This window comes from Nannospalax galili, unplaced genomic scaffold (assembly GCF_000622305.1).
Source record: "Nannospalax galili isolate Female #2095 unplaced genomic scaffold, S.galili_v1.0 scaffold1119, whole genome shotgun sequence".
Classification (NCBI taxonomy): Eukaryota; Metazoa; Chordata; class Mammalia; order Rodentia; family Spalacidae; genus Nannospalax; species Nannospalax galili.
Window position 1 is genome coordinate 168,565 of NW_008343597.1, and position 27,454 is coordinate 196,018.

A 27,454-nucleotide genomic window follows, 5' to 3' on the forward strand; every position below is an offset into this window, starting at 1 on the left:
GGAAGAGCACCAGCCTGGGCTCTCGTCCCAGCACTGGGGCGAGTCAGCCCTGGAGCATAAGCATGCCACCCTCTGCACTCCAGCCTCCACATGTGCACACTAAGAGCTTGAACAGGTGATCTGGAAAAGCACTACCCTTGAAGTCTGTACACTGCCCGGGAGGTACAACAGCCACACCTCATGGCTTCCCTACTCTCCTTATCCCCCAATTCTGAAGTTGAAACAAAGAAAAGGATTGAACATTGGTTCCATTTCAATCGATTTATTGAAAAATAAAATGAAAAAGAATCACTTGAAAGCTATAGGATCAAAACTGCAGTTAACAGGAAGAGGGTCAATGAGTACAGCTGGGGTGGGAGAGGGAGGTTAGATATACACTGGAGGAGGAGAGAAAAAGCAAGGGTGAGAAAGCAGCATACCTGCCAAAATCCCCACAGCAAACCCTTCGGCTTCCCAGCTAGCCCCAGCCTTCACTCCTGGGCAAGGCTACCAACTGGAACTGGACGAAGAACAATACCCAGTAGTCTGTCTACACAAGTTGGGAAATGGGGGGTCAAAGGGAATGTAAGTATAGAATTTCGAGGGATTCTCTTGCTTGAACCTGTCGCCAGACCCTTTTCATGGTGAACTCGGAATCAGGAAGCTTCATCCTGGCCCCAGCCACCAACTAGCTTTATGACGTTGGTCAGGTAATTTTCCATTTCTGGTCCTCTTTCCCCACTATGAAACAAGCAAGTTGGACTTGGTGACAAGTTCTCTGGCTGTAGTGCTCTGCAATGTCAAGTGTTTTGGCAACCAGTGCTAGGCCAGAAAACTGGCTCAGCTTCAAAGAAGTGAAGGTATTTGGAGACAAAGCCAGAGGGGTACGGTGCGGCCCCTCCTCTGCAGACGGCTGTTTGGCTGAGCAAAAATTCAGAAGGCCGCGTAGAAGTACTCGCACCCACGCAGCTGGCTCTGAGGGCGCTCTACACAGAAGGCAGATCCAGAGGACTGGGGGTGATAAGGACAGAGCCGTTACATGATCCATAGAGTCTAAGGAGGCAGGTAGAGTGCAGGTAAAAGGGACAGCTGTGGGGACTGAGAGGGGGTGAGGGGTACGAGGTAAAGCCACCCAGCACTTGGCTGTGTGCAAACCAGCCGTGTCATACACACCCCTGCCCCTTGAAGCAGAGTGTGGACGCCCCTTGTCCTAGTAGAAGCAGCTCCAGTAGAGACTCCACACTTAGCATCAAGGTCTTTGATTCCTGTGACGTGAACACCGTCACAGCACGGGTCAAGAATCATCTCCATTGGCTGGAATCAAATGAGGTAGCCCAAGTCATCCCCCTCCACCCCTCCCTTTCCCGTGCTGACATGTGGGTAGGTGGCTTATGACAGGTCACCTCCACCCAGAGCCACTGTCCTCAAGGCACAAGATACTCTACAATACTTCCTTGACAGCTGAGAAGGCAGAGCCTGGCCAAGGAAGCTGACCATGAGAATGGGGGGCCTCTGACTCCCACTACTGAAACGGATCTGCGCCAGTGAAAACTCCAAGGGCAAAGGTCCCCCAAATGCACAGTTGGCAGGGGAGCACCCAAATTTGAGGTTTCTGTTTGGGAGAGAACCACAACTGTGGTTCCAATTGTGAGGTCCAAAAAGCCACATATTTAATGGTTAAGACAGCAGGTATAAGATATGGGGGAGGGGAAGTGCGCACACCACCACACACCTGTACGTGTGTGAAGGCAGAGGGGGGCATTTGCAGAAAATGGCTCTGAGTCCGGCCTACTTTTAGAAAGGGGACTTTCTACTCCCCAGTGTGAAACTGCCTGAGTCATCTATAACAACCTTTGGCAAATTCTCCTAATACCCCAAGCTGGGGATATTTCCATAAAGACAACATCCTTAAGTCAAGGCAATTCAGCAAAGCTTCATGAAGTAACTTCTCCACAAAAGGCACAGTGAGGGCCCCCAAAGAGCTGAGAGCACATTTGCAACAGGGGTAGCCTAGCAGCAGCAACCCAGGACCTCTGGGACAGTAGTTTTCCCACTGCTCTAGTTCATTGCTCCAAGACCTTGAGGGACAGGGGTGTGCCACTCTTGGCAAAGGTCTTCATCAGACTGCTAGGATAGACACACCCCAACTTCTCTGGGGTCGGGAAGCCCCACACCCTATAGAGCGATAGGCTCAACCGGTCCCCAATATAAAAAGGACCCACCCATTTGGCACTGCTGCCATTCCTGGGGAGGGACAACAAGAGGACCTGGTCCCCCACGTTCCACTCCTTCTCCTGACTCTCCCGCTTGAGACGCCTGTTCTGCGCCTTTTCACTTGCCTTTTCAGCCACCCTCCAGTGGAGCTCCAGCAGCTCCCGAATCAGCTGCAGCAAGAACACATCCATCTTGAGCCCTTCAATGTTAGCACTGCTCATCTCCCACCACAAGGGCTCTGGCAGCCTCACCTCACCCCCAGTCAGGACCTGGCATGGTGTGGCCTCTGTGAAAGAGGCCCTAAAAGCCAGGTGCAGCAAGGGCAGTGAAGCCGCCCACTTCTTACCGTGCAGGAAGATAAACTCCTTCAGGGCCCTCTTGAATTCCCAGTAGGCGTCTGAGCTCATCAGACAAGGGAACTGGAGGTCCCTACTTAATGTGGCCACCTGGGCTCCTAGGGCTAGCCCACAGCTCACCAGGACATGTCGGGCAAACTGGGGGCCCTGGGCTGCCTCCAGCCTCACGGGAACACCCCATCTTGCAAACACATGCTGCAGCAGCACCTGGGCCACAGCCATGTGCGTATAGAGCTTCAGAGGGAAAGCCTCCACCCAGCGGGTGTTGGGGTCAGCCACAATGAGCACATGCTTATGGCCCTCCTCACTTACTGTGACTGGACCTACCACCTCGATCTGAAGATTTGCCCAGGGAGCAGTTGACCTGAGCGGCCACGGGGACTCGATAACCTTTAACTCACTGCCTACGAGGTTCCGGGGGATGCAAAACAAGCAGCTCCTGCAGTAGTCTTTCACATGCTCCTGCATCCCAGGCCACCAGCCCAGCAGCCGCAACTTCCTGTAGGTCTCCTCTGGCCTCTGGTGGCCTCCAAAGGGGATGTCATGCACAGAGAAAATCAGATCTCTCCGGAGTTGCCTTGGAACTACCCAGACCCTAGGTTTTTTTTCTCCCTTGAACATAAGGAGGCCACTTTCTTTGTCAAGGCTAAGTGAGTTAAAGGCAGAACTGAAAGGGGAAGAGCCAGTTAATTTCTGCCCTGCCTTTAGTTTGCCAATGATATCAGCCAAGGTGCTGTCACTCAGCTGTAAGGCCAGCAAGTTGGGCTTCCTGCCCTTAGGACAGGGAGTTACTACTGGAACTGGCACATCCTTAGGCAAATTCCACCACTGCCCACCCCCTTGGGCACCCTGCTTGGCTAGATTATCCACTGTCACAGCAAACAGAGAGCCCCGATAAGAGGTTCGGAAGATAAAGGGAAGGGAGGAAGAGCTAGAGGTGAGAGATAGAATGTAAGAGAGCAAGCTGGGGTGAGGTAGTGAAGCCCCATCAGCAGAGAGGAAACCCCGGGCTTTCCAGAGGGGCAGGAGCTCCCAGAGGAGGCTGAAGATCCAGGTGCAGTGGGTAAGGAAAACCACTGGGAGGTGGGACTGACCAAAGCGCTCCAGGCCACAGGCCACAGCTGCCAGATGGGCATAGGTGGGAGTGGGAGGGGAGCAGGAGAAGGAAAGGGAGACAGGGGGGCTGGTGGGAGACAGGACATAGAGACCAAAGCCAGCACACCACTCATCCTCGCTGTAGAAGCAATAGCCAGACATGTGGATGCAGACAAAACTGGACAGGTCAGAAAAAGGAGGCAGAACCTGAAAGAAACGCGGCATGGAGGAAGCAGGTGTCAGCAGCTGGTTTTCCCCCAGCAGGCCCTGCAGAAGGGTCAATTCCAGGTCCCTCTTGCCTTTGTCCTGTACCAAGAGAGACCATCGAATCAACCACGCTTTGGAAACACTACAGCTTTCCAGTGCCTCAGAGTCCACAGTGGTCCGGGAGGCATAGGAAAGGCCTAGGACCACAGGGCTATCTCCGATGCAGCGGGAAAAATGTTTGAGGGCCCAAGCCACAGCGTAGGGGCTATCCCCGCCTGACTGGGGGCCCTCACTGTCCTCATCGGGGAGGAGGGGCTTCGAGGTATAAGCAATGGGGTGCTTCCTTCCTGAGTGCTCCTGGTGGAGGATGGCCGTTAGTGCCACTTGGCTGACAGTCACCTCTAAGTGAAACGGCAGCTGGGAATTGGGAGTTGACAGGCAGAGGACAGACACCAGGGCTCGCTTCAGGGCCAGGAAGGCCTTCTCATGTTCCCGTTCCCACTGCCAGTCTGGCTTCTGCTTGAGAAGGCTGTGCAGGGGGCCCACAAGGACTTCATAGTCAGGAATAACATCCCGGTGGGAATCCATAAAGCCCACGAAGAAGGAGAGTGCGGTGAAGTTGCTGGGGATAGTCAGCTGGGCCAGCTGGGCAAGAACCTGCTGGCAAGGAGCCTTCCCATCCCAGGGGTCATCCATGTAAGGAGAGGATACCCCTGGTAGGAGGTCAATGTCTAAAGCCCCCTCGGAGGGGTCATGGAGGCTGAGGCATCGGAGGATTTCCTCAGAAAAGGAAGGGCACTTGGCTCCAAACAGTGACGCCAGGCAAGAGTCAAGGTCATGTTCCTCAGCCAGCTTTGGCAAGCCTGGCTCCTCCCACGGCTCCTCTTCCAGGCTTTTCTCCCTCTCCTCCTCGACTTCTTCCACATTCTGTAGATCCATCAAAGACTCAGGGTCAGCATCATCACTCAACTCTGAGATCCTGGCTGATTTGGGAGGAAGGGTCTTCCACACCTTCAAGAAATTTCCAATATCCATATCCAACCTATACCAAAACAGGTAAAAGGAGAGGAGACAGGCACACCCCCACAGGTCATCCAAAGTGAAAGCCACATAGAGTTGCCCCTCAGAGCCTCACTCCATTTCTAAGTGCCCCTCCTACCTGGCATGGGTCAGTCAGGCCCTAGCTCACAAATACTTGCTCTCCCCATTCCACAGAATTTCAACAAGGACTCTCCTGTCCTTGGAAGGTTTGTCAAACCAAAACATCACTGACTATGATGGCCAGTTTTACCTGTCAACTTGACACTCTAGAATCATGTGTGAAGGGAATCTCAGTGAGGGACTGTCTAGATCAGGTTGGCCTCTGGGCATGTCTATGGGGGATTATCTTGATTTCACTGAAGTGGAAAGACCCATCCACTGTGGGTGGCATCATTCCCTAGGCAGAGGATTCTGGGTTGCATAAAATGGAGAAAGTGAGCTGAGCCCTAGCATGCACGCATCTGTTTCTCTCTTCTGACTACATCCATGAGAGGACTAGCTCTCAAGCTCCTGCTGCTGCGACTTCCCCACCTGGAATCGTGGGCCCAAAATAAACTCTTTCTCCCAGAACTTGCTTTGTCAGGGTGTTTTATCACAACAACAGGAAACAAAACGAAGACAGTGACCAAGCCACATTTAAACTAGTTTTGAGTGGATGGTTTGATAGAGGATGAGTGGCAACTTGTACTCTGACCCCAGGACAAACACTCCAGGGGAAGGTCAACACAAGAAGGAAAACCTGACACACAGCAGTCAAGCCTCAGTCTCATCCCCACAAACTGGTGAAATGGAACTAGGGAACCTGGATCAGGAACCAGTAGCCTGTCCCGAGGTCCCAACCAAGATGCCCTGCTGGCCCAGGACAACAGAAGGTGGGCACCAAAAGTGGTTCGGATCATGGAAAGGCCAGAGGCTGAGTTACTACAAACCAGTTCGGCCAGCGTGACCTTCGAAAAGTCACTTAAACCTCAGATTCCTCATCTATGAAGTGTCATTTACCTCTAACTCAAAGTTGTGAGGATCAAAGGAGACAATTGACATGACAGCATATACTGTAGACACAGCTCTTGTGGACACGGTGAACTGAGAGCGAGGCTACTTGCTGGTATATCACAGCAGCAGCATAAAGTAGAAATGGCCCAATGGCCCAGCCAGAGAGCAGACACACCTGCTGGGTGGATACCCACATAATGGAATACTGCATGGCTGCTCAAGGGCTCTACATGAATTTGCATGGCATATATCTAAAAACAATAATAAAATGTTAAGCACAAATGCAAGTCATGGAAGTGTATCTTAATGCATGTTTGTAAAGATATTGAAAGCAATGTAAATAGATAGCAGCACCAATATGAGGTGGAAGTACTCCCAGGAGGATCTGGGAGGTAGGGGAGGCCTGACCTATTATTACCTGTTTGGTTTCCTCAGAAATTCATCCAAGGTGGGGCCATCACGGCCCAGGGGGTCATCTGGTACCATGAAGAGATTCCCAGCAAAGGTGAAGGGCAGCAGGCTGGACCCACAGGAGAAAAGGGCAAGGTCATAGGTCAGTCCTTGATTTGGCCCGGGCCTGTTGCTGCCTGGTGCTTCCACAGGGTCTGAGACACCCATTTCCTAGAAGGTATTAGTGAGCCCTACTCTAAGTCCCCAACATCTTCCCTGCCACATTCTGCCTGATTATTAGGAAGCCGTAGCTCGAGCCCTTAGAAATGCCTCACCGATCCTTCACCATCAGTTTCTTGGAATTATTCATTAGGATATGAATCTGCTCATTAGTGACGATTACTCCATCTGTCTCCTCCGCCAGCTTTACCATGAACCTGCAAGGGAAAAGGAAACCACTAACCACCCAGTAACTTGCCCTCTCACTTTCTGACTCTAGAAGATGAACTAGAGCTCCACAGCGAGATGAGTCGATAAAATCTCTGCCCTTTGTCATCAAGCCAGGGCCCGCAGCACATCCTCTCCTCCATGTGGCCTCTGAGATCTCAGTAGGCCCCAGAGGGTGGACATGGATCCACAGACCTCAACTGTGTATACAAGTCCATACCCCTTTCATACACACAGGCATACACAACACAGAATTCAGTCACTGGGTCACATAAACTATCCACTCCACATTGCTGTAAAGATTAAGCTGAAGTGATACCTTTTTGCTTTGTTTTTGTTTTTAGAGACAGGTCTCCCTGTAGCCCCAGTTGGCCTGGAACTCACTACCTGGACCAGGCTGGTCTCTACCTTATAGAGATCTCCCAGTCTTCTTAGTGCTGGGATCAAAGGTAGGTGCCACAGTGTCTGGCCTGAGGTGATACTTTTAATGCATTTAAGTATCTAATTCAGTGCCTGTCAGCACACAATATTCTCCAAGGTACAGTCCTCATATTCATGTCAGGATGTACATTCACATATACGTAGTCATATAAACCACTTTTCTAAGGATCCCCTTCCTTCTAAGGAGAGCTGTGGCTAGGAAAAGAAAGCTACCTGTAGCCCCTGGGATTTTCACACGCTGTTCCACAAGTGCCCAGCAGAGGGGCCTTCTGCAGAAAAGACATCTTCCCTCAAATCCAGGCCTGAATTTAGAGTACTTGAAGAGCTAACCCACAGCCATCTCTGAAAGGTGGGATGCTTGAGTGACCCTGCCAAGCCCTTCACAGGCCCAAAGGCTGGGTGGATTCCAGGTCTTGGGGAGTGTGGGGAAGAAAGAGAATTTCTCCCTATCCAGTCTGGGAGATGCCTAAGTGTAGCCAAGAACTGTCTGCTGAGCATCTGGCCTAGGACCAGTAACTATGGCAGGGCCTTATTTCCTTGCCCCAGTAGAGGCAGGGACACAGACTCCCCTAGGCACACTTGTACTACAGCCATGCTCAGTGGGTGCTGAGAACTGACAAGCCAAGAGGCATTCAGGGTTCAGGCAGACAAGGTCAATTTAACTCCATTTTCTAGAGCCTTGCCGGGGGATCCATCTACATAGAATCACATGCATACCTCCTCCCAGCACCAGAACTTGGGGGAGGAAAAAACTGAAGGCATTCCTTAAGGCATTAACTTTAACCCAAGGTGGCACCCAAAAGCATAGGATACTTCTGATGCTCGCAGCGCAAAGCTCAAGCAGTCCAATGCAATGGGTTTGGGCCCATAGGCCATGGAGGAGGAAAGCCAGTTAACTCAGGGAAGCAAGTACCAAAGATGCCAGTGACCTTGGCTTGAGAAGCCAACCCTCAGCTCCCCCCCTCACTTGTGCCCCACCCTCTCCTCTCAGATATGACCCCCTGACACATTTATCTCCATTTTCCCAGGGAAGATGGGGTGGGACTCTGCCCCAACCAGGACCACCCTGAGCCCCTGGGGAGCAGCAGCACACCTGTAATCATAAGTGGTGATCTTCCTGCCATTCTCCAGCTGGGAGGGGGTGATTGAAAGCATCTTGAATGAGTGGAGCTTGGTCAGAAAGTGGCTCTCTGGAGGTAAAAAGAAGACAGATGGTCAGAGGGTACTGGGAAAAGCCACAGTGAGGTGGTGGAAGAACAGGCAGAAGAAACCCCTGGTGACACTGGAAGGACTGGGTGGCAGTGGGCATCTCACCTCTCACCCGCCGGTTCTTCTTCAGCTGCCAAGTGGGTACAAACACAGTGACCTCTCGGTGTCCCCGATTCCAGAAATACTGCACTGCCATGGCAATGCCTCGGCAGGAGAAGAAGTGTTGGAGCCCGTGCCTGTGATGGTGGAAGTGGGGGAGTATCTTCCTGAAGCAGGCGGAACAGCCCCAAGCCTCACTTTACCATCTCCACCCTTAGCCCTGTGGCACAAGCAGGCGAGGCCCAAGTTGCAGCTTCAGGACTAAAGACGCCAGCAACACCCTCTTCCTTCCCGTCCATCTCCAAGGACATCCATGTGCTCTGTGAGCAACCACTGGAAGCAGGGAACTTCCAGACTCTGTGTGTGCATGTATGTGCAGTGACACCGAGGACAAGACAAGAAGAAAGGCAGTGTCTGGTCTCAAAGAACTCAATTTAAAACTTAAAAACAAAACAAAAATCCCTAACCACCTACCGGGTGCTAAGAGCATGTTCAGCACAGACAACTACTTTACCACGTGACAGATGAAGCAGTCCTGCATGTCTCTGTGCTAATGCCTCTACTAGTAAGCACCGAACATGGACAAGGGCGGGTGTGGTCACGAAAAGCTTCTGGCAGGCTCTGGGCTGGGTCTTCCTAATTGGGCTAAAGGTTTAAAAGCTGGCCCGGGGAGAGCATCGGCTTTGCAGCAGATGAATCTGAACCCAAAGGCCAAGCAAACCTCTAGCTGACTCACAGACCATGGGCATCTACCTGAGAACAGAAACACGACAGGGCTACTGTGAGAGTGTCATGCACACTATCTGCTATGCAGTGGCCACTCAACGTGCCGCTTCCCTCCATCTTCTTTCACCTATGTGGAAGTCAGGAAGGAATGCCTGCCCAGCTCCCCAGCATCCCTAGCCCATGTCTACTCACACCATGGCCACACTGCTGCCATCAATGACCACTCTCCGCAGCCCCGGGTTCCCGGGCTCGCCTGACAAGTTCAACTCGAAGGGTGTATTCAAGGCCTCATGGTACCTCTGGAAGCTGGTCACTGTGCTATTCTCCTGCCTCGGAGCCCCATCCCAGGCCCCAAGGATCCCCTCCTTCAGAAATGGGTGCTTACTGCTGGAGGCCAAGGTGCTGCTGGACTGAGGACCCTGCCTTCCAGCCTTCCCTTGACCCTTTGGCAAGGCTGCTCTACTCTTTGATGAAGCCTGGACCTCACTCAGAAGTTTTGCTACATCCAAGGTTGGCCCTGCAACTTTAGACATCTTCTGGGCTGCAGATGTTCCGGAAGCTCTGGAGATTTTCGAGGCTGTAGGTGCTTTGGGGGTCGCAGGTGTCTGGGGGGCTGCGGGTGCTTTGGGGGTCACAGGTGTCTGGGGAGCTGTAGGTGCTTTGGGGGTCACAGGTGTCTGGGGGGCTGCGGGTGCTTTGGGGGTCACAGGTGTCTGGGGGGCTGAGGGTGATTTGGGGGTCACAGGTGTCTGGGGAGCTGCAGGTGGTTTGGGGGTCTCAGGTGTCTGGGGAGCTGCAGGTGGTTTGGGGGTCACAGGTGTCTGGGGAGCTGGAGATTTGGGGGGGTCACAGGTGTTTGGGGAGCTGCAGGTGGTTTGGGGGTCTCAGGTGTCTGGGGAGCTGCAGGTGGTTTGGAGGTCACATGTGTCTGGGGAGCTGCAGGTGGTTTGGGGGTCACAGGTGTCTGGGGAGCTGCAGGTGGTTTGGGGGTCACAGGTGTCTGGGGAGCTGGTGATTTGGGGGTCGCAGGTATCTGGGGAGCTACAGGTGATTTGGGGGTTACAGGTGTCTGGGGAGATGCAGGTGATTTGGGGGTCAAAGGTATCTGGGGAGCTGCAGGTGCTTTGGGGGTTGCAGATGTCTGGGGAGCTGCAGACCCTGTTTTAGCTGCAGGTCCCGTTGGAGCTTTGGGAGTCTGAGTTCCCTCAGGTGTTCTCACTGAAGGCATTTTCTGAGTTGTAGGAGTTGGAGGTGTCCTGGGTACCCCGTGAGCTGCCGATGCCAATCCAAGCTGACTCAGAGCTGATTTTTGAGCTGTGGACACCACAGGAGCTGCTGGTTTTGCTGGACCTGAGGGCACTTTGGGAGCTGCAGACAGCCCTTCAGCTATGGGCTCTACTGCGGCCATGGGCATTTTAAGAGTTTCAGGCTCTGTTTGAGCTTCAGGTATTGACTGGGCCATCACCCCCCCTTGAGCCACTGGCCTCCCTTGAGCTGTGGGTTTCCGAGGCTCTGCAGATGGTGCCGCAGAGGCCTGCTTTTTCAGCCCTTTGCAATCTGACAGCGTACTTCTTTGTGCTCCCTGCTCAACTCCAGCTTGTAGTTGGGGTGTAGAAGTCAAAGATGGACCTACTTGTGGAAGTCTGGGGCTAACCTTGTCTTTTATACCACAATTCCTTGGGACCACCAATAAACTCATGACTTTTGGGGGTCCTTCTGACCTTGGGCAATTCTCTAGGGCTTTCTCTGCTCCCAGCTTCCCCTCTGGCCTACAAGCTGGGCTTTCTATGCTGGGCAAAGGAGCCAGCTCCTTCTGTTTCCACTCCAGGTTTAAGGGCAAAGGATTCTGCCCTGGCAGCTTCAGCTGAATGGGGCCCAGGGGCCTCTGCCAGAAGGGGAAATTGAAGCAAGCCTGGGAGAGGAGCCAGGCCAGGTGGAGAGAATGCAGTTCGTTGATTTTCCAGAAAGTTGCAGCAATAGTCCCTGGCCACAAGGGCCCAAAGGTTGGCCCAGAGGCCCAGGCCTTCCAGGATGGACACACACCAAGGGCTGACACTGGCGTTTGGAAAGAGAGTCGATCTTCCATCCTCTGTACCTGCCTTTGCTGCAACAGGGCTTGAGTGTGGTTTGCAGAGTCCTGGTTGCTGGTGGCTTGCACGATGGGCCCTTCCTCTCGATCACTGTCCGTATCACGTTGGTTGTTGGAACGGACCCTGGAGGAAGCCCAAGTTTATTGAAAAGGTAGGGGAACCAGGGGAGGGTCAGAGAAGCCAGAACTCTCTAGAACTTACCTTGCCAGCTGGCATGCTGTCTCCTGCTGAGTGCTCTGGGCTGGGATCAGGGACCCAGTCGCTCCCAGGCTTGTTAATGTCTTTGAATTTTCTGAATCCCCAATCTGGAAGGTTCCTATCTCTGGGAAGGGTCCAGGGTTTTCGCCTAGAGTCACTATGTCTGAGCCTTCTTTTTGTTGCTGGGGAGGGCAGACCAGCACCTCGGGGTTGGAGCAGGCATCAGAGATGCCAAAGTGGCCAAGCCACTCTATGATGTCTTCCTTGCCGGCAGCATCCCGCACCAGACTGAGCAAAAGCTCCTGGACAGCTGGGGGCAGCTGCAACAGGTCTCCTGCGTACTGGTCACCACGGATCCACACCAGGGCCCCAAAGGCCCGAGTCACCTCGGCCTCCCAAACCCCCCGGGGGGTGAGCAGAGGTGCAGGGCCCCAGCGCAGCCTTGCCACCAGCTCCTCTAGCCAGTTCTGGGTCATGGTGAACGACTCAGTCAGCCCACCCACCATCAGGGAACCAGGGGGACCAGGCACCAAGTAGGCCAGAGTGCTCCAGCAGAGGCAGTCTAGGAACAAGCCCTGGGCCCCAAGGAAGGCGCAGTGCAGGATCGGTGGATATCGGACCTCCTTCCACAGCTCTGGGCTGCACAGGCCTTTCAGATACTCCTGGGCACGGAGGAAAGAACAAAAGAAAACCAGTCTTAGTGGCCTGCCCCAGCTCTGTCCTCTTTATGTTAAAGGCCAGCCCCTTGCTAAGTTCATGCCTCCCATTGATGACTGACTCCACCAGGGCCAACTAGTCTCTTCCTGTCCCTGTCCCCTTTTTCCAGGGAATACTGACAATGGAGGAGAGACCCTGGAGGAAAGAAGAGAAAAGATATAGGTTTGGAGTCAAGGGACTTTGTGCTAGTTCCAACTTGGCCTCTTTAGGATTTTGGAAAAATCTGTCACCTTCTCAGGACTTCCATCAGTCTCTTCACCTATAACATGGCAGGTTAAGCTGGGTACTCTTGGGCCCAGTACTCCCTTGGCATTCCAGAACTGGGTGGTAGCTAAGGGGTAGGGGCCACCATGCTAAGTACTAGCCATGTGCCAGGAACTTGGGCAGCCTGGGGCAAGTTATTAATTCCCTCTTCCAACCTATGCCTCCTCATCTGTAAATTGGAAATAATGGCATTTCCTGCCTCATCAAGCTACTTGAAGCATCAGGGAGCTAATAATACATCAGAAGTGCTTAGGGTGGTGCCTGGCACAAGCTGTTTCCATTCTGCAGACTTCTAAGTTTGCTCAAGTACATACAGCTCAATAGTGTCTGTACCAAACCTACAGCCCACGTCTACCTGACTAAAAGCAGAGTTCTTTCTACCTCTCTGGCTAACTGCAAAGTGACTTCCAGTAATCCTGTGAGATTCTGGCTTAATCCCCTCCAGAAGGTCTCCAGCATAACTGGTGCTTGTTACCATGGTAACTGTTACCCAGTAGAGAAGATAAGTTGCTGGGCCAGTGTCCAGGGGAACACCCCACAGACATACATTGTGTCTAACCAGAAGGGAGGCCTCTGGCTCTCCGGCTAACCAAGCTCTCATGTTTGCAGGGAGAGAGCCCGAGAGAGGCTGGCTTCTTCCACGTACCAAGGTAAGCCTGGGAGCACTCCCTCTTAAAGTATCAGCCCAAGTGGACTGAGTTCACTCTCACATCCTTCCACATCCGTATCTGTGACAATCAGCCTTTCTCCTGACAGTACCACTAAAAGACACACATTGCACTTTGTATCTCTAGCAGCCATCTTGAAGAGTACATCAGTGGCTCTACTCGGTATGCAGGACATGTTTCCCTGAACATGCTTGTGCTTACCTCCTTCCCAGAGGTGGCTCCTTTCAACAAGTCAAAACCAACCAGCACAGAATCGGATGGGCATCCCAACCTCTCCTACCCAAAGCAAGCAAGAATAAATCTGGCCAGGTGCAGAGAACTCTCACCTTAACAAATGTCTTTCAGCCCCTGTTCCCCACATTCCGATGACAAGAAAATAAGATCTTAAAGTTGAAGAGGCACACTAGGGAGTTTTTCTCTTTCTTTAAAAAGATCTTAACGGGGCTGGGGAGATGGATCAGTGGATGAAATGCTTACTGTACAAGCATGAGGACCTGAGTTCAGATCCCTGGCACCTACAGGACAGGAGGATCCCAGGGCTTGCTGGCGAGTTCTGTGGTCAATGAAAGAGCCTGTCTCAAAAAAATCATTCCCCCTTCATCACTCAATACCAGCCAAACTACCAATCAAATGACCTTCAGATATGCAACCTAGATGTGCAGATTACAACACATCTTTGCACCTAGGAAATAGGGGCTAGACATGCTACTCAGTGGTAGAACACAAGCCCTGGAAAAAAAAATGTTTAGGAAAGCACTTAATCTATTTTCTGCTGTCATAACAGAGTATCACATATTGGGTCATTTACATTGAACTGAATTTTATTTGGCTCATGGTTTAGAGGCTGAGAAGGCACATGACACCAGCATCAGTCCAGAGCATCATTGCTCAGGTATGCAAGACAACGACACAGGTAGGAGGGGCCCAAACTTAAACCCATATCATGATGAATAACCCACCTCTTAAAAGCCATTATCTCAGCTGGGCATGGTGGCGCACACCTTTAATCCTAGCACTAGGGAGACAGAGGCAGGAGGAGCTGTGTGAGTTGAGGCCAGCCTAATCTACATAGTGAGATCCAGGCCAGCTGGGGCTACAGGGAGACCTTGTCTCAAAAAAAAAAAAAAAAAAAAAAAAAAAAAAAGAAAGAAAGAAAAGAAAAAGAAAAAGAAGACCATTATCTCTTTTTAAAGGGTTTCTATTTATTATTTTTTGTGTGTGAGTGTATTGCCTGCATGTGTGCAAGTGCACCTGTGTCATGCAGTGCCCAGAGAGGTCAGAAGAAGGTGTCAGGTCCCCTGGAACTGGAGTTATGAATGATTGTTAGCACAGGGCCCTCTCTCTCTCTCTCTCTCTCTCTCTCTCTCTCTCTCTCTCTCAATCTCCCTATCGCACACGGAGTGTCCCTGTAGCCCCAGCTGCCCCGAAACTTGCTAAGTAGACCAGGCTGGCCTTGAACTCACAGAGATCCACCTGCCTCTGCCTCCCAAGTGCTGGGATCAAAGACATGCATCACCACACCCAGCATATCTCTTCGTACTCTTATAATAGCAATTAAATTTTAATATGAGCTTCAGTGGGGACACTCAAACCATAGCACCACTGCATAGCAATTTTCCAGCAAAACAAGGAAGAAAACCATGAAAAGAGATCCAACATAAGAGTAAAACAATCTCCAAGATGAAGAGAAATCTTAGAATTCATTCATCTATTCAACATCTGTCATTGACCACTGACTACAGCTATCATCATTGAAGGCAAATAGTTCAGACTGAGTATGACTCAGTAAACAAGCAGGTTAATCTTCTGCATTTCCTTTGCCAGGACACCATCTTTTTAACTTGATGAACGACTGACAGGAACCAGTTGTTTGGCACACATCTGTAATCCCAATTACTCAGGAGACTGAGGCAGGAAAATTGGGAGTCAGACACCAGCTTGAGTCTAGCCTGAACTACACCTACATAGCAAGACCCTATCAAAGAGACGGTGGAGGCAGCGGAGGGGGGGGGGAGAAGAAGGGAGGGAAGGAAACTACTGATAGATGAGCTCCATCAATCCAAGAAAGAGAAAGAATATAACAAAGAAAAAGGCAACTGTATGCCCAGGAGAATAGTATGCTGAAGTCTCAACACGGCAGGTTGTTGACCTACAAAGTAACTGACCACAAAAAGAGGAATATCTACCAGGGAAAATATGGAACCAAGAAAGCACCTACTCACATAGACTGACTGTTTGAGTTTGGATCTGGAATGTCCTCCAAAGGCCCTCAGCTGGATGCTACTGGGAGATGGTGGAATCTCTGAAAGATGGGGTCTACTGGAACAATAGGTCACCGGGGCATGCCCTTCAGTGGACACTCAGGAAGGATCCCAGTGCTTTCATGTCTTTGTTTGACAGCCACCATGAAATGAGAGGACCTCCTCTGCTACGTGCTCCCACTACGACATGCTGTACCACCCCCTCTGCTACGTGCTCCCACTAGGACATGCTGTACCACCCCCTCTGCTACGTGCTCCCACTATGACATGCTGTACCACCCCTCTGCTACATGCTCCCACTATGACATGCTGTACCACCCCCTCTGCTACGTGCTCCCACTATCACATGCTGTACCACCCCCTCTGCTACGTGCTCCCACTATGACATGTTGTACCACCCCCTCTGCTACGTGCTCCCACTATCACATGCTGTACCACCCCCTCTGCTACATGCTCCCACTATCACATGCTGTACAACCCCCTCTGCTATGTGTTTCCACTACATCATGTTGTAGCATCACAGGCCCAAAACAGCAAACAAAAAGTGACAGTGGCCTGACCTCTGACAAATGACCAAATAAACCCTTTTATTTTTATTTGCTTTTAATTTTTATTCTATGTGTATGAGTTCTTTGTACGCATGTATGTAAGTGCACCATGTGTGTGCGATGCCTACAGAAGCCAGAAGGGGGTGTCAAATCCCTTGGAACTGGAATTATGGTTGGTTGTGAGCCACCATTTGGGTGTGGGAACTGAACCTGGGTCCTCTGCAAGAGCAGCCAGTTCTCTTAACCACTGACCCATCGCTCCAGTCCCCTCCCTTTTATAATTTACTTACCTTAGGTAGAAAATTTTACTGAGACACTAGCAGAGGTATAAGAATTAGCAATATGTGCAAAGAAAAACAAGCAAATTGAAAAGAAATTTTTAACATCAATTAAACCATAAAAGTAAAAAGAAACCAAAATCCTAGTGCACTTCATACATGAATGACATGTGCACAGGCATAATGAAGCAAAAACTAAACACAGGCTTAACAGAACTTTGGGAGGAGGGCGTAGGAGTGCTAAGTCCTCACGTGGAGTAATAGGAAGAAATAAGAGAACATCTAAAATTGATCAAAAGATGATAGTATCTGCACAGTGTTTTGGAAATGTGGAGATTCATGAATGTCAGTGCAAATGTCTACGAAGAAGGGTTACTGAAGAAAGACAGGGAAGGATCGTTATCTTCGTGAACTTTTAAAAAATTATTAGACTTTTAAAATGTATATTACTTGATAAAAGAAAACAAAAAAGAGAGATTAAGTGTTTACAACACACTTGGTATGCGGGTAAACATTTCATAATCAGTTCATGGGGGAGGAGTACAACCCTTATTTACTTTTGCCAATTTCTATGGTGTAAATATTCCCACCATGGCTATAAATATCCCTCCACTAGCATGCAACGTTCCTAATTTTTTAAGTGTTTTATTTTTATTTTAGTGAATGAGTGTATTGCCTGCATGTGTGTAAGTGAGCCCCTGTCATACAATGCCCACAGAGGTCAGAAGGTGTTGGATTTCCTTGGAACTGGAGTTAAGTTAGGGATGGTTGTCAGCCACCATGTGGGTGCTGGGAATCAAATCTGGGTCCTCTGCAAGAGCAGCCAGTGCTCTTAACTACTGAGCCATCGCTCCAGCTCCAACGTTCCTAAATTTTTAACAATGGGTCAGTAAGAGCCAAGTCAGCACACTCCTGACCACAATCAATTTCCCTGGTTCTATGCACTGTGTATCAAGGAAAGGCCAAGTGCCGTCTGACAACCACGCCAGAGCTCCAGAACCCAAGCCCAGAAGCCACTCCCACTGCCACTGTGTTTGGGCTCCACCACCACCTCTGTCCATCATCTCCCAAAACAAACGAGGCACACATGCCACCTCTCCTCTCTGCTACCCACCCAACCCATTCTCACACAGTTGCCAAGGCATGCAGAACGGGAGCAGGGCTTATCCCTGGGCTTTTTGAACAATTAACCAACTCCCCTCTTCACTTGCTGATTTTACTCAGAGAAGCCAATGTCCCATCCCCAGAGTTTGTTTTGCTGCCTGGGGATAGGATATATAGCAACATCTTTGATATTTTCTAAATCCTACCACTACAGAAGACCCTAAAGGCACTTGCATTTAACAGAGATTTTTTCCAGGAAAATCAAGTACAGGTAATATAAAAACACAGCCATGCCTTTCTTTAAGTGAGCCTGTATCTTCCTGTATCTCTCTTCCACTCAAACCAAAACAAGCCATCCCAGACCCATCCCTCCATCTCTCTAGCAACCTCTACTTTTCATAAATTCTCTATGCCAGCTGGCCTATGTACAGAAGGTTACTGTCAAAATGCAGAAGCCAATATCCCTACAGCTGGAAATGGAGTCAGCCACATCGCCTCTACATGGAAAACGTTCCCCAACACTGGGAGAAGAGACAAAAAGGCTAGCTCAGTTATACAAGGACAGGCCAACTTCCATCTGACAACCAAGCCATTATACAGCTATTTAATAACAACACCTGTTGGGTGTGGTGGCCCTGGCTTTTAATCCCAGCACTCAGGAGGTAGAGGCAGGCAGATCTCTGTGAGTTTGAGGCCAGCCTCGTCTCTATAAGGAGTCTAGGCCAGCTGTGGCTACGGGAGACCCTGTCTCAAAAAGACCAAAAATAAATAAATAATATAAATAAATAAATGAATCCACCTAACTTCTGTCCCTCATAGTGCTCTACATTTTGCAAATGTATTTGAGCACAAATTATTTCAGCTGACCCTCACAACTCTTACACGAGAAGAGTACTATTGTATTGTTCTGCAGACAAAGACCAGGGCTCAAGAGGAGGCAATTATTTGACCCAGGTCTCCCCTTTGGAAAATAGCCGGCCCCACCTCAAACTCTTGTCACACTCTCTATCTGGGTCATAATTTGGTGACAGCATGTCAGTATCAAATCCAGACCTCTTAACCCCTGAAACAAAACTTTATTCTCCTCACACCCCTGTTCTCCTGCCCACCCCCAACCCCAACTTCTGCTTTCTGTTCATTTCTGTAATAAGAGAGGGAGTTACTCAGAATCCCTACAAACTATGTTCCCTCTTTCAGCAATGCCTCTCTCCAAGAGAAGGGGGGGTGGAAGAGGGAATGGACAAAGCCACTGGGTTCATTTGGCAGGACTTGGAGTAAGAGTCTTGGGGTGTGAAGAGCCATGCCCAAAGAGGCAACCATAGAAGCCGGAATTGAGAAGCTGGAAAAAGCTGACCTGGGATTAAGCAAGAAACACGGAAGTAGGGCTCCTCGAGGAGTAAGGCATCTCAAACAGCACTACTCAGGGGGCAGGGGATGTGGCTCGGTGGTAGCACGGTGCAGCACAAGGCTCAGTCCCCATCACAAGAAAGAAGAAAGAAGGAAGAAAGTTAGGAAGGAAGGTGCTTCTCTATACAAAACCTAAAGAACCCCAAAGACTCTTGTCAGCCTACCCTACCCTAACCTCTGAAACCAGGGGCCTCCTGTACATCTGTTCTCTGAGCAGACACCACTCCCTGCCCCCAGCACTTCGGTTAGAACTGGAAAACTAGATACAGCAGCTCACTGGAAGGGCTAAGGGAGGAATTTCCCTGACCTCCTGCTCTGGTCTCTGGCCAGTTGCGATACTGGTAAAGCCCCAGCTGCAGACAAGTATGTCTGAGGGAAAGTGGTCTAAGGCAGGAGTCCAGAGAATTCCTACAAGAAAAGATAAGAGAATCGGAAGGAAGGGGAAGACCTGGGTAAGGCTGAGAACCAGAGGGGAGAACCATCGGGAAGCTGGTGAGAAAAGCCAGCTGAGTGCAAGAGACCCCGGCTGTAACCTGGCCCCACACGTCCAGCCCCACACAGCAGGCCCTTTCATCTCACAGCCAGCAGTCCTCCTCCCAGATTTCCTGGCATCCCAAGGCTAGGGCCTTCCAGAGCAGATGACACCCCAAGCCTCTGTGAAAGACTGCTTGAGAGCTGAACGAATAAGGGGCAGGGTCCTGGGTTCTGGTTCAACCCCCACCAACCCTGAGGACTTAGGGAGGCCCTTGCTCTCTCCTCCCAGTCCTAGTACTGGACACACCACACACACACACACACACACACGCACACACACACACATGCACACACACACAGTCCAGTATTCAAACAGGCAGAAGGATGGCGCCTTCCAGAGTCTTAGGGAGAAAAAAAGATGCATGTTGCAGAGGCCTCAGAAATGCAGAGCCCCAAATTCATCCACAGATATTAAGTCAGGGCTCTGAATGCTGAGGCCTGACCAGAGAAGGCTCGTGAGAGAGGCACACACAGTGGAGGTTCTCCACTGTGCACTTGAGAGACAGAAGTGACACGCAAGAGACGGGTGGGGCAGAAGAGAAAGAAGAAACCAGACGGAAGGAGCCAGGGCTGTAGATCCAGAGGTGTGGAAGGAAGGCCCAGTACCTGAAGGCCAAACTGCAGAATCCAAGTTGGGGACCTCTGGGACCACTGTCTCCTCAGGAGTGGGAGACAGGGATCTGGCTAGAAGGGACGGCTAGGAGTGGGGAGAAGTGTTTACCTTGGCCTTGCCCGTGTTCTCCCGGGGCCCCTCCAGCTGCAGCCAGAAGTAGGGGGTGTCGGGACGGCTCTGGAAGGCATTCAGCTTGACCCTGAAGATGCGCTGCACTTGCAGCCGCTGCCGGTGCACCCGGGGCTTCGATTTTGTCTGCACCATGAACCATTCCTGCGCCGGGGGTCTACCCCCCGACAAGAGCATGGCTACCCTCTCGCCCCTGGAAAACGGGAGACAAGTGTCACCCGGGTCCCAGCGTGGAGGCGCCCAGCCCCCGACCCCAGCAGCCTAGGCCACGCCCCTCCTCCCTGAGGCGCACCCCCTCCCCCCGCCACTGCCTCCTTCCTGCAGGATCGCGACCCACCCGCCGCAGCTTGGCACCCGCCCTCCCGATCTCCAGCTCCGTCTCTTTCCGAGGCTGCTCCCGCGACGAGCTCTTCCTGCCTGGGTTTGTAGCTGGGGGTGGGACCGGCCGGGCTCCTGCCGCCCTTCCTCCGCCCCGTCCCCCCTCCCCTTCCCCCTCCACCACTCAGCCAGGCCCCCTTGGATAAACTCGCTCCGTCTGCAGGGTCGCTTAAAGGGGCGCCGAGCGAAGGGAGAGGAAGGGGGAGGAGACCCGGCGGCAGGGGGGCAGGGGGAGGACGGGCTGAGAGGGTCCTGGAAGCCTCTGCCCTCCACCCAAGTTTTGTGCCCAGAGCCAGAACCCAGGAGTCAAAGTTAATTTCCTTCCAGTTCCCCCTTCCCTGGTGGAAGGAAGGGGAGGAAAGAAGAGCTCCCTCCTGCCCGCAGCTTTTCCTAAGCTCCCCTGGAGAACAGGGACCTCAGCCACCTCTTTCGCTAGAGGAAAGGGTTAAGGGAGAACAGGGTGGAGAGCCCAGGGAGGCTGGAGCTTGAAGAAACTCTGGGCTGGAGACCAAGCAGGAAGGAAAGGGTAACAGCACTGACTCCTGCCCCCCGACTCAAGTCTGAGGATAGCGTGGGACTGGCCCGCAGCCCAGACCCTGCTGAAGCCCCCCAGCGCTGGAGCGGCAAGGGGGAACTGGCTGCCAGTTTCCAGACTTGAGTTGTTTATGAGAGCCCTTTTCCAGCAGGAGTGAGTTAGGTTGTGAGGGGCCGGTGAGAGGGAGGGTCTGGTTGGTAACATAACCTCCCAAGTCTCCATCCACCCTCAGCCACAGCCAGCCTTTGGCATCAGTGGTCCAAGACTAGCCCTGGGCTGGGGCCACCTTAGAAACCCTTTCTGCCCTGAGGCACCCTCAGCACAAAGCACACCTTATACAGCCTTGTAGCCTGAAGGGGCCTGATAGAAGGCAGGGTCTGCATTGGGAGCCTCCAGGGAACTTACTTTCCAAACCAAGTCACAGTTTGACAGGCACAAGTATGCCCCTGGAGACAAAGGGCAGCTGATTTCAACTGAACATCAAGCTACTTCTAGTCTAGACTGGACTTTGCCAGTCAAGCCCCACCCACCTTTCATTCTTTTCCCTAGATCGGAATCCAGAAAAGGAAAAGGTGATCTGTGCAATCTGTGTTGCTCTGGCTGGCTCCCCAACCTGCCCCTCTCAGGGGCCTTAAGGGGCCTTGAAAGGCCTTGAAGTCATAGGTCCTCAGGGTGAGCCCTGCCTTTCCCCACCCTTACCACCTCTAATTGTGCCTTCTTGCTGGCAGGTATGGCAGTTCCAGCATTCAGGAGGCCGAGGCAGGACACTGAAGTAGAACACTCCAAGGGGAATGAGAGTTGTGCTTCGGTTTCCCCTAGCAAGGCCACAACTGCACAACCTTCTCCCCACCCCCGTGAATGAGTGCATAATTCTTTTTGCCCTTTTCCAACTGTGGATCCCAAGCCCAGTGGATGTTCTCAAGGTTTAATGCTAAATTCAAAGAGGGTGTGTGGAGAGCAGGAAGACCCCAAGTTTAGGAGCAGATGCTTCATAAATGGATAAAAGAAAGCAAATTACTTAAACTCTGTGTCTCTATTGCCTAGGCTGAAAAATATTAGGATAATAGGGGCTGAAGGAATGGCTCAGTGGTGAAGACCACTGACTGCTCTTGCAGAGGACCTGAGTTCGATTCCCAGCACCCACATGGTGGCTAACAATTGTCCTAACTCCATTTTCAGGGGGCCAGACCCTCTTCTGGCCTCTGCGGGCATTGCATGACACAGGTGCATTTATATGCATGCAGACAATATACCCATACACATAAAATAACAATAACAAATAACTTTTTTAAATAGTTTAAAATAGTCTTAGAGCATGAGTTTAAAGTCAAACCACACAGGTAAAGAGCCTGGTATCACCAGGCATGGTAGTACACCTTTAATCCCAGCACTCAAGAGGCAGAGGCAGGAGGATGGTTTTGCGAGGCAGGCCTGGGGCTACATAGTAAGACCCTCCCTGCCAAAAAATAAAACAAAACAAAGCAAAAGAACCCAGCACCTACTAAGTGGTCATTTCTCTTTCCCAGACCCTGTCTCTCTTCTCCAGTTTGAGTCCACAGGTCCCATACTGCCCCATAGGTCCCCTCTTTTCCTCATTCTTTCTGCTAACTTACTCTACTCCTGCTCCCTCATCCATCTACCTGGATGCAGCTGATTTGACCAGACAGCCTGAAGATCACCCCACTTTGTCAACAATGAGCTGTGAGCCCTCAAGCAGGTCGCTAAATCTCTTGGTCACTTGGTACTTCCTCATCTTAATGTATTACTTAGTCCGAAGTCATTCAATAATTTCAACACCTATTTTTTTATTATTTGCTATGAGCCAGGCCCTGGGGGTACAGTATCTCCTTGTCCTGTGGAATGTAGAAAGAAAAAGAGGAAGGGAGGAGAGGAAGGAGGGAGGGAGGAAAAAAGGGAGACAGGGAGGGGACATAACTCATTGGCCTTTATTTAGCATGTGAGGCCTTGGGTTCAATCCCCAGCACTACAAAAAGAAGAAAAAAAAAAAAAAAAAAAGGGGGGTGGGGGGAATTGTAGAGGGGTTGGGGGAAAGGGGAAACCGTGATTTCAGGAAGTGATACTACATGGGAAAAAGAACAGCATGAAGAGTGCCTTGATGGGGCCCCTCTGGCAGGCAGACAAGGACAAACAAGAATGTGGGCTCTGAGGTAGCAAGAATCTAAACTCAACTATTTTTTTTTTTCTTTTTATATAGCGCTGACTGGCCTAGAACTCACTATATGTTCTGGCTGGTCTTGAGTTTACAACGGTCCTGTTGTAAACTGGGAATCCTCAACCTCTCTTAACAATTTTTTTTTTTTTTTAGTGTGTATGAGTGTATTGCCTGAATGTGTATAAATGCACCTATGTCGTGCAATGCCCACAGAGGCCAGAAGGCATCGGATTCCCTGGAACTGGAGTCATGGATGATTGTTAGCCATCATGTGGGTGCCGGGAATTGAGCCCAGGTCCTCTGCAAGAACAGTCAGTGCTCTTAACTGCTGCACCATCTCTCCAGCCCCCTCTTAACAATTTTTGATCCAAGTACCTCCCCAGCTTCAATTTAAATACGTTCATTAATTCTTTACCTACAACAGTAAGTTAAAAGTTGTTTGTGCTGGAGACCTCCTGAAACCTATCCCAAATATATCTTCCTAACCTAGATTAGAAGGATACTAGCAAGAATTAGACAGGTATCTAGACATGTCTGGCACCAGGTAATTCGCCCTGCCAGGAATCTGTTGGCATGAGAAATGAGAGGCCTCAAAAGAGAAAGATCATCATGATTAGAGGAGGGACCTGTACTGGACACTGATAGATTCTTATCCCTCCAAAACTTCATAAGTTCTGTCACTCAAATACCTAGCCCAGATCCACACCCATCCAGGTTCCTGGGGATAGGGCAGGGAGCTTTTAGAACTGGGTGGCCCTGCCTGGAATCTTTCTGTGACAGTAACCCAGAAAAGAGACAGGCATCTCCAAGACTTTGCTATAGTTCCTAAGCATCTATCATTAGGTTGGGGGTATGGGGAGACTCCCATTAGAGCAGCAATGGCTTCCTAGTGACACCCAGAATTGTCAGATCCTAAGGTTATTACAAACAAAAGATGGAGGCAAGAGCCAAGGGAACCGGTTACTGCTCTGTAGGTCACTGAATGTGGTGGCTTCCCCAGGGAACCAGTTACTTTTCTATACATAACTGAATGTGGTGGTTTCCCCAGAAGGGTCGGCACCTGGGTAGGAAGCATAGTGTTCTCAAAAGGGATACCCAAGGCCGGGCGTAGTGGTGCACGCCTTTAATCCTAGCACTTGAGAGGCAGAGGCAGGAGGATGTTTGTGAGTTCAAGGCCAGCCTGGTCTACATAGTGAGTTCCAGGACAGCTGGGGCTACAGGGAGACCCTGTCTCAAAAAGACAAAAAAAAAGGGGGGGGATACCCAAAGGAAGTTTAAAGAAGGAATCTCGCCAAGCATGGTGGGTGGCTCCTGCCTGTAATCCAACACTTGGGAGGTAGAGGCAAGAGGATCAGAATTTCAGGATCATCCCTCAGCTGCAGAGCAGGTCAGAGGCCAGCCTGGGCTGCATGAGACACTGTCTCAGTAAACAATCTCTTATGGGGAACACCAGTAGGACACTTAGTGCTTTAGGGGTTATTACCAGAGTGAAGTTCTTACCATCTGGAGGCCAGAAGGGGAAATGGGAAGAATGGTGACTTGAGCAAGAGTTGGAGCTATTAGAAGAAGGCCACAAAATGGACGCTGTCAGCTTAGGTGAAGACACACAGCCACTGCCCACCTGTGGCCCAGCATGGAGGGAGCCGTCTTCCAATTTCAAGAACTGGCCAAACCCAACAGAAGCCAAATGGCAAGGAAGTAGGGTTGAGGTAATCCTTTGAGGTCAACTTCTCAAGCACAGAATGACAGAAAAAGTCAAAAGTACACAGAGAATACTCAGCACCTGCCCCCTTCATCCCTTAACAGCCACAAGCTGATGAGGTCCAAGGGTAGTTATGCTGACGTCTTCTACTCTTCCCCTCACAAACACCCTCACTTTGGAGTAGGAGTGAATGTGCCTGCAGGCCCGTTCAGAACAGACGACTTCGTCTCCAAAACCGGAAAACAAGCAAACAATGACCAAAACAAACAAACAAACAAAAAAAACAAAACAAAAAAGAAGATATTTAAATGTATTAATGGCAAAGACAATCTTTCTATCAGCGGAGCTAAGATGCATTTTTTAAAATAACTGATCTTATGACAATTGGGTAACCTTCTGAACTAAAACAAAAAAGAATCGTATTTAACAATACACTCAAAAACAAATTTCTAAATTAAATAAGGTCAGTAGGAGCTTGACGTGGTAGTATACACCTGTAATCCCAGCACTTTCCAGGCCAAAAGATGACTATCAGGAGTTTGAGGCCAGCAAAGCACAGTAAGACCTTGTTTCAGAATAGGAGAAGGAGGGTGGAAGAGGAAGAGAGGAGGGAGGGAGGGAGGGAGGGAGGGAGAAAGGAGGAGCTGGCCTCACCCACCACGGACATCTATGACACACTGACCCAAATCAGCCCTCTAAGATATTGAAAAAAAAAAAAAAGACATAAAGATGAACTTGAGGAAGCCAAGAGCCTAGAAAAAGGACTGGAAGGAACCTTCCAACCTCCTGCATCTACCACCCACCCCCAGAGGTACCATTAGGATGTATTGGTGTCCCTACAAAGCAGAGACTTCAGGGGACTTCCTTGCATAGAGCCCGGTCAAGACCCTGGAAGGGATCAGCAATGTGTTTTCATAGTCCAATGGTTTGAAAAAAATTTTTTTTTATTTTAACCACAATTTGTGTCGTGTCCCATCTCCCCGCCCCCCTTCCCGGTTGCGTCTCCAGGCACTGGAGTAGCCATGGGAATTCTGAGAATCTCACTGAGGGCAAAGTAGGCTGGAGATGTCACACTTAGTATCAGCTTAGTGGATGTACACGTGGTTTTGCAGGAACTTCACACAGAGTTAAGCTACTGCTTGTCTGTCCTGTGCTGAAGTGCCTGACGGGAATATCCCTGCCACTCGACACGGCTGCCACCTCACCTGGGATGGCCACGAACTGCATTTCAGGTAGTTAATTAATTTTTTGAAGTACCATACTATTTTTCTGAGTTCTAAGGTATTCATGGCATGTTTTAATTTTCAAAATATAATTTGTTTGTTTTGCTATTTTTATGCTAAAATTAAAGATAAAATACAGGATACCATGCTAATTTCTACCTTTAAAAATATTTTATTATGGCAGGACGTGAAGGTGCACACCTTTAGTCCCAGTACTTGGGAGGCAGAGGCAGGTGGATCTCTGTGAGTTCAAGGTCAGCCTGGTCTACATACCAAGTTCCAGGCCAGCTGGGGCTACAAAGAGACTCTGTCTCAAAAATATTTTTTTATTATTATGGTGTATGTGTGATTGGGAGTGCTCTGTGCCATAACATACAAATGGAAGTCAGAAGACAATTCTTGAGAGTCGATTCTTTCCTTCCATTGTGGGTTCCAGGGATTAAAGTCATGTTTTAGACTTTCACAGGAAGTACTTTTACTGGCTATTAACCCTCCCTTCCTCTCTTCCTTCCTTCCTCCCTTTTTCCCTTCCTCCCTTTTTCCTTTCCTCCCTTTCTCCCTTCCTCCCTTCCTTTCTTTCCTTTTGGAGACAGATCTCATGTAGCCCAGGCTATCCTCAGTCTCCCTATGTAGCCAAGGATAACTTGAACCACTAATCCTTCTGTCTCTACCTAAGTACTGGGATTACTGCAGCCTGATTCATTTGGTGCTGGGAATTGAACTCAGGGCTTTGTATTTGCTAAGCAAGCATTTACCAACTAATCCACATCCTCAGCCCCTTACTTTTTTTTTAAAGAGAGAGAGAGAGAGAGAGAGAGAGAGAGAGAGAGAGAGAGAGAGAGAGCACTATGAGGAATGTCCTTGCCATGCCTTAGGAGTCTAGTTCATAGGTTAGATAGCCTGACTTGCTTGTCTGTAGTCCCCCAAAGGGAAACTTATTAATAAGAAACACATGTCCATTACATCATATGACCATTTTGTTTTTTGTCTCAATGTTGCTAAGTGACTGGCTTCCTATGTCCTTGATTATATTACAATTTACAGATTTGATGCTGCATGTAGTGGTACATGCCTTTAATCCCAGCACTCAGGAAACAGGCAGGCAGATCTCCATGAATTCAAGGTCACCCTGGTCTATATAGAAAGTTCTACATCAGCCAGTGCTATACAGTGAGACCTTGTCTTTGGGGAGAGGGGGAAATGGGGCAGATGAGAAACAACTTTCTAAGGGGAAGAAGAGGGATGAGCAAGATAGATTCATGTGTGATTCACAATGAGACAGGTGAGGAAGACAGGACGTATTCTTCCTGATTTCAAGTCCTTTCTGTTGTCTTCAGATTACTTACTGTTATTGTAATTGTGTCTGTATGTGTTTCTGTGTGTATCTGAGTGCTTGTGGGCACAGGAGTGAGGACATCTACAGAGTCCATGGGAA

At 50.2% G+C, this 27,454-nt stretch overlaps 1 protein-coding gene and 1 long non-coding RNA gene across 2 annotated transcripts; one reads left to right on the forward strand and one right to left on the reverse strand.

The window, feature by feature from the left end:
* Positions 1 to 246: 246 nt before the first annotated feature.
* Positions 247 to 20,451, reverse strand: Nynrin (NYN domain and retroviral integrase containing). The gene is made up of 10 exons (XM_008839789.3): positions 20,346 to 20,451; positions 19,988 to 20,201; positions 11,489 to 12,147; positions 10,522 to 11,410; positions 9,390 to 9,910; positions 8,478 to 8,608; positions 8,257 to 8,353; positions 6,611 to 6,712; positions 6,304 to 6,405; positions 247 to 4,893 (listed from the first exon to the last, which is right to left on the reverse strand). Exons 2-10 carry the CDS (start codon positions 20,183 to 20,185, stop codon positions 2,043 to 2,045), a joined length of 5,550 nt encoding a protein of 1,849 aa, XP_008838011.1. The 5' UTR covers positions 20,186 to 20,201; positions 20,346 to 20,451; the 3' UTR covers positions 247 to 2,042.
* Positions 20,339 to 21,944, forward strand: LOC115071512. The gene is made up of 2 exons (XR_003850592.1): positions 20,339 to 20,429; positions 21,650 to 21,944. It is a non-coding gene; the product is annotated as an uncharacterized LOC115071512 (long non-coding RNA).
* Positions 21,945 to 27,454: the final 5,510 nt, after the last annotated feature.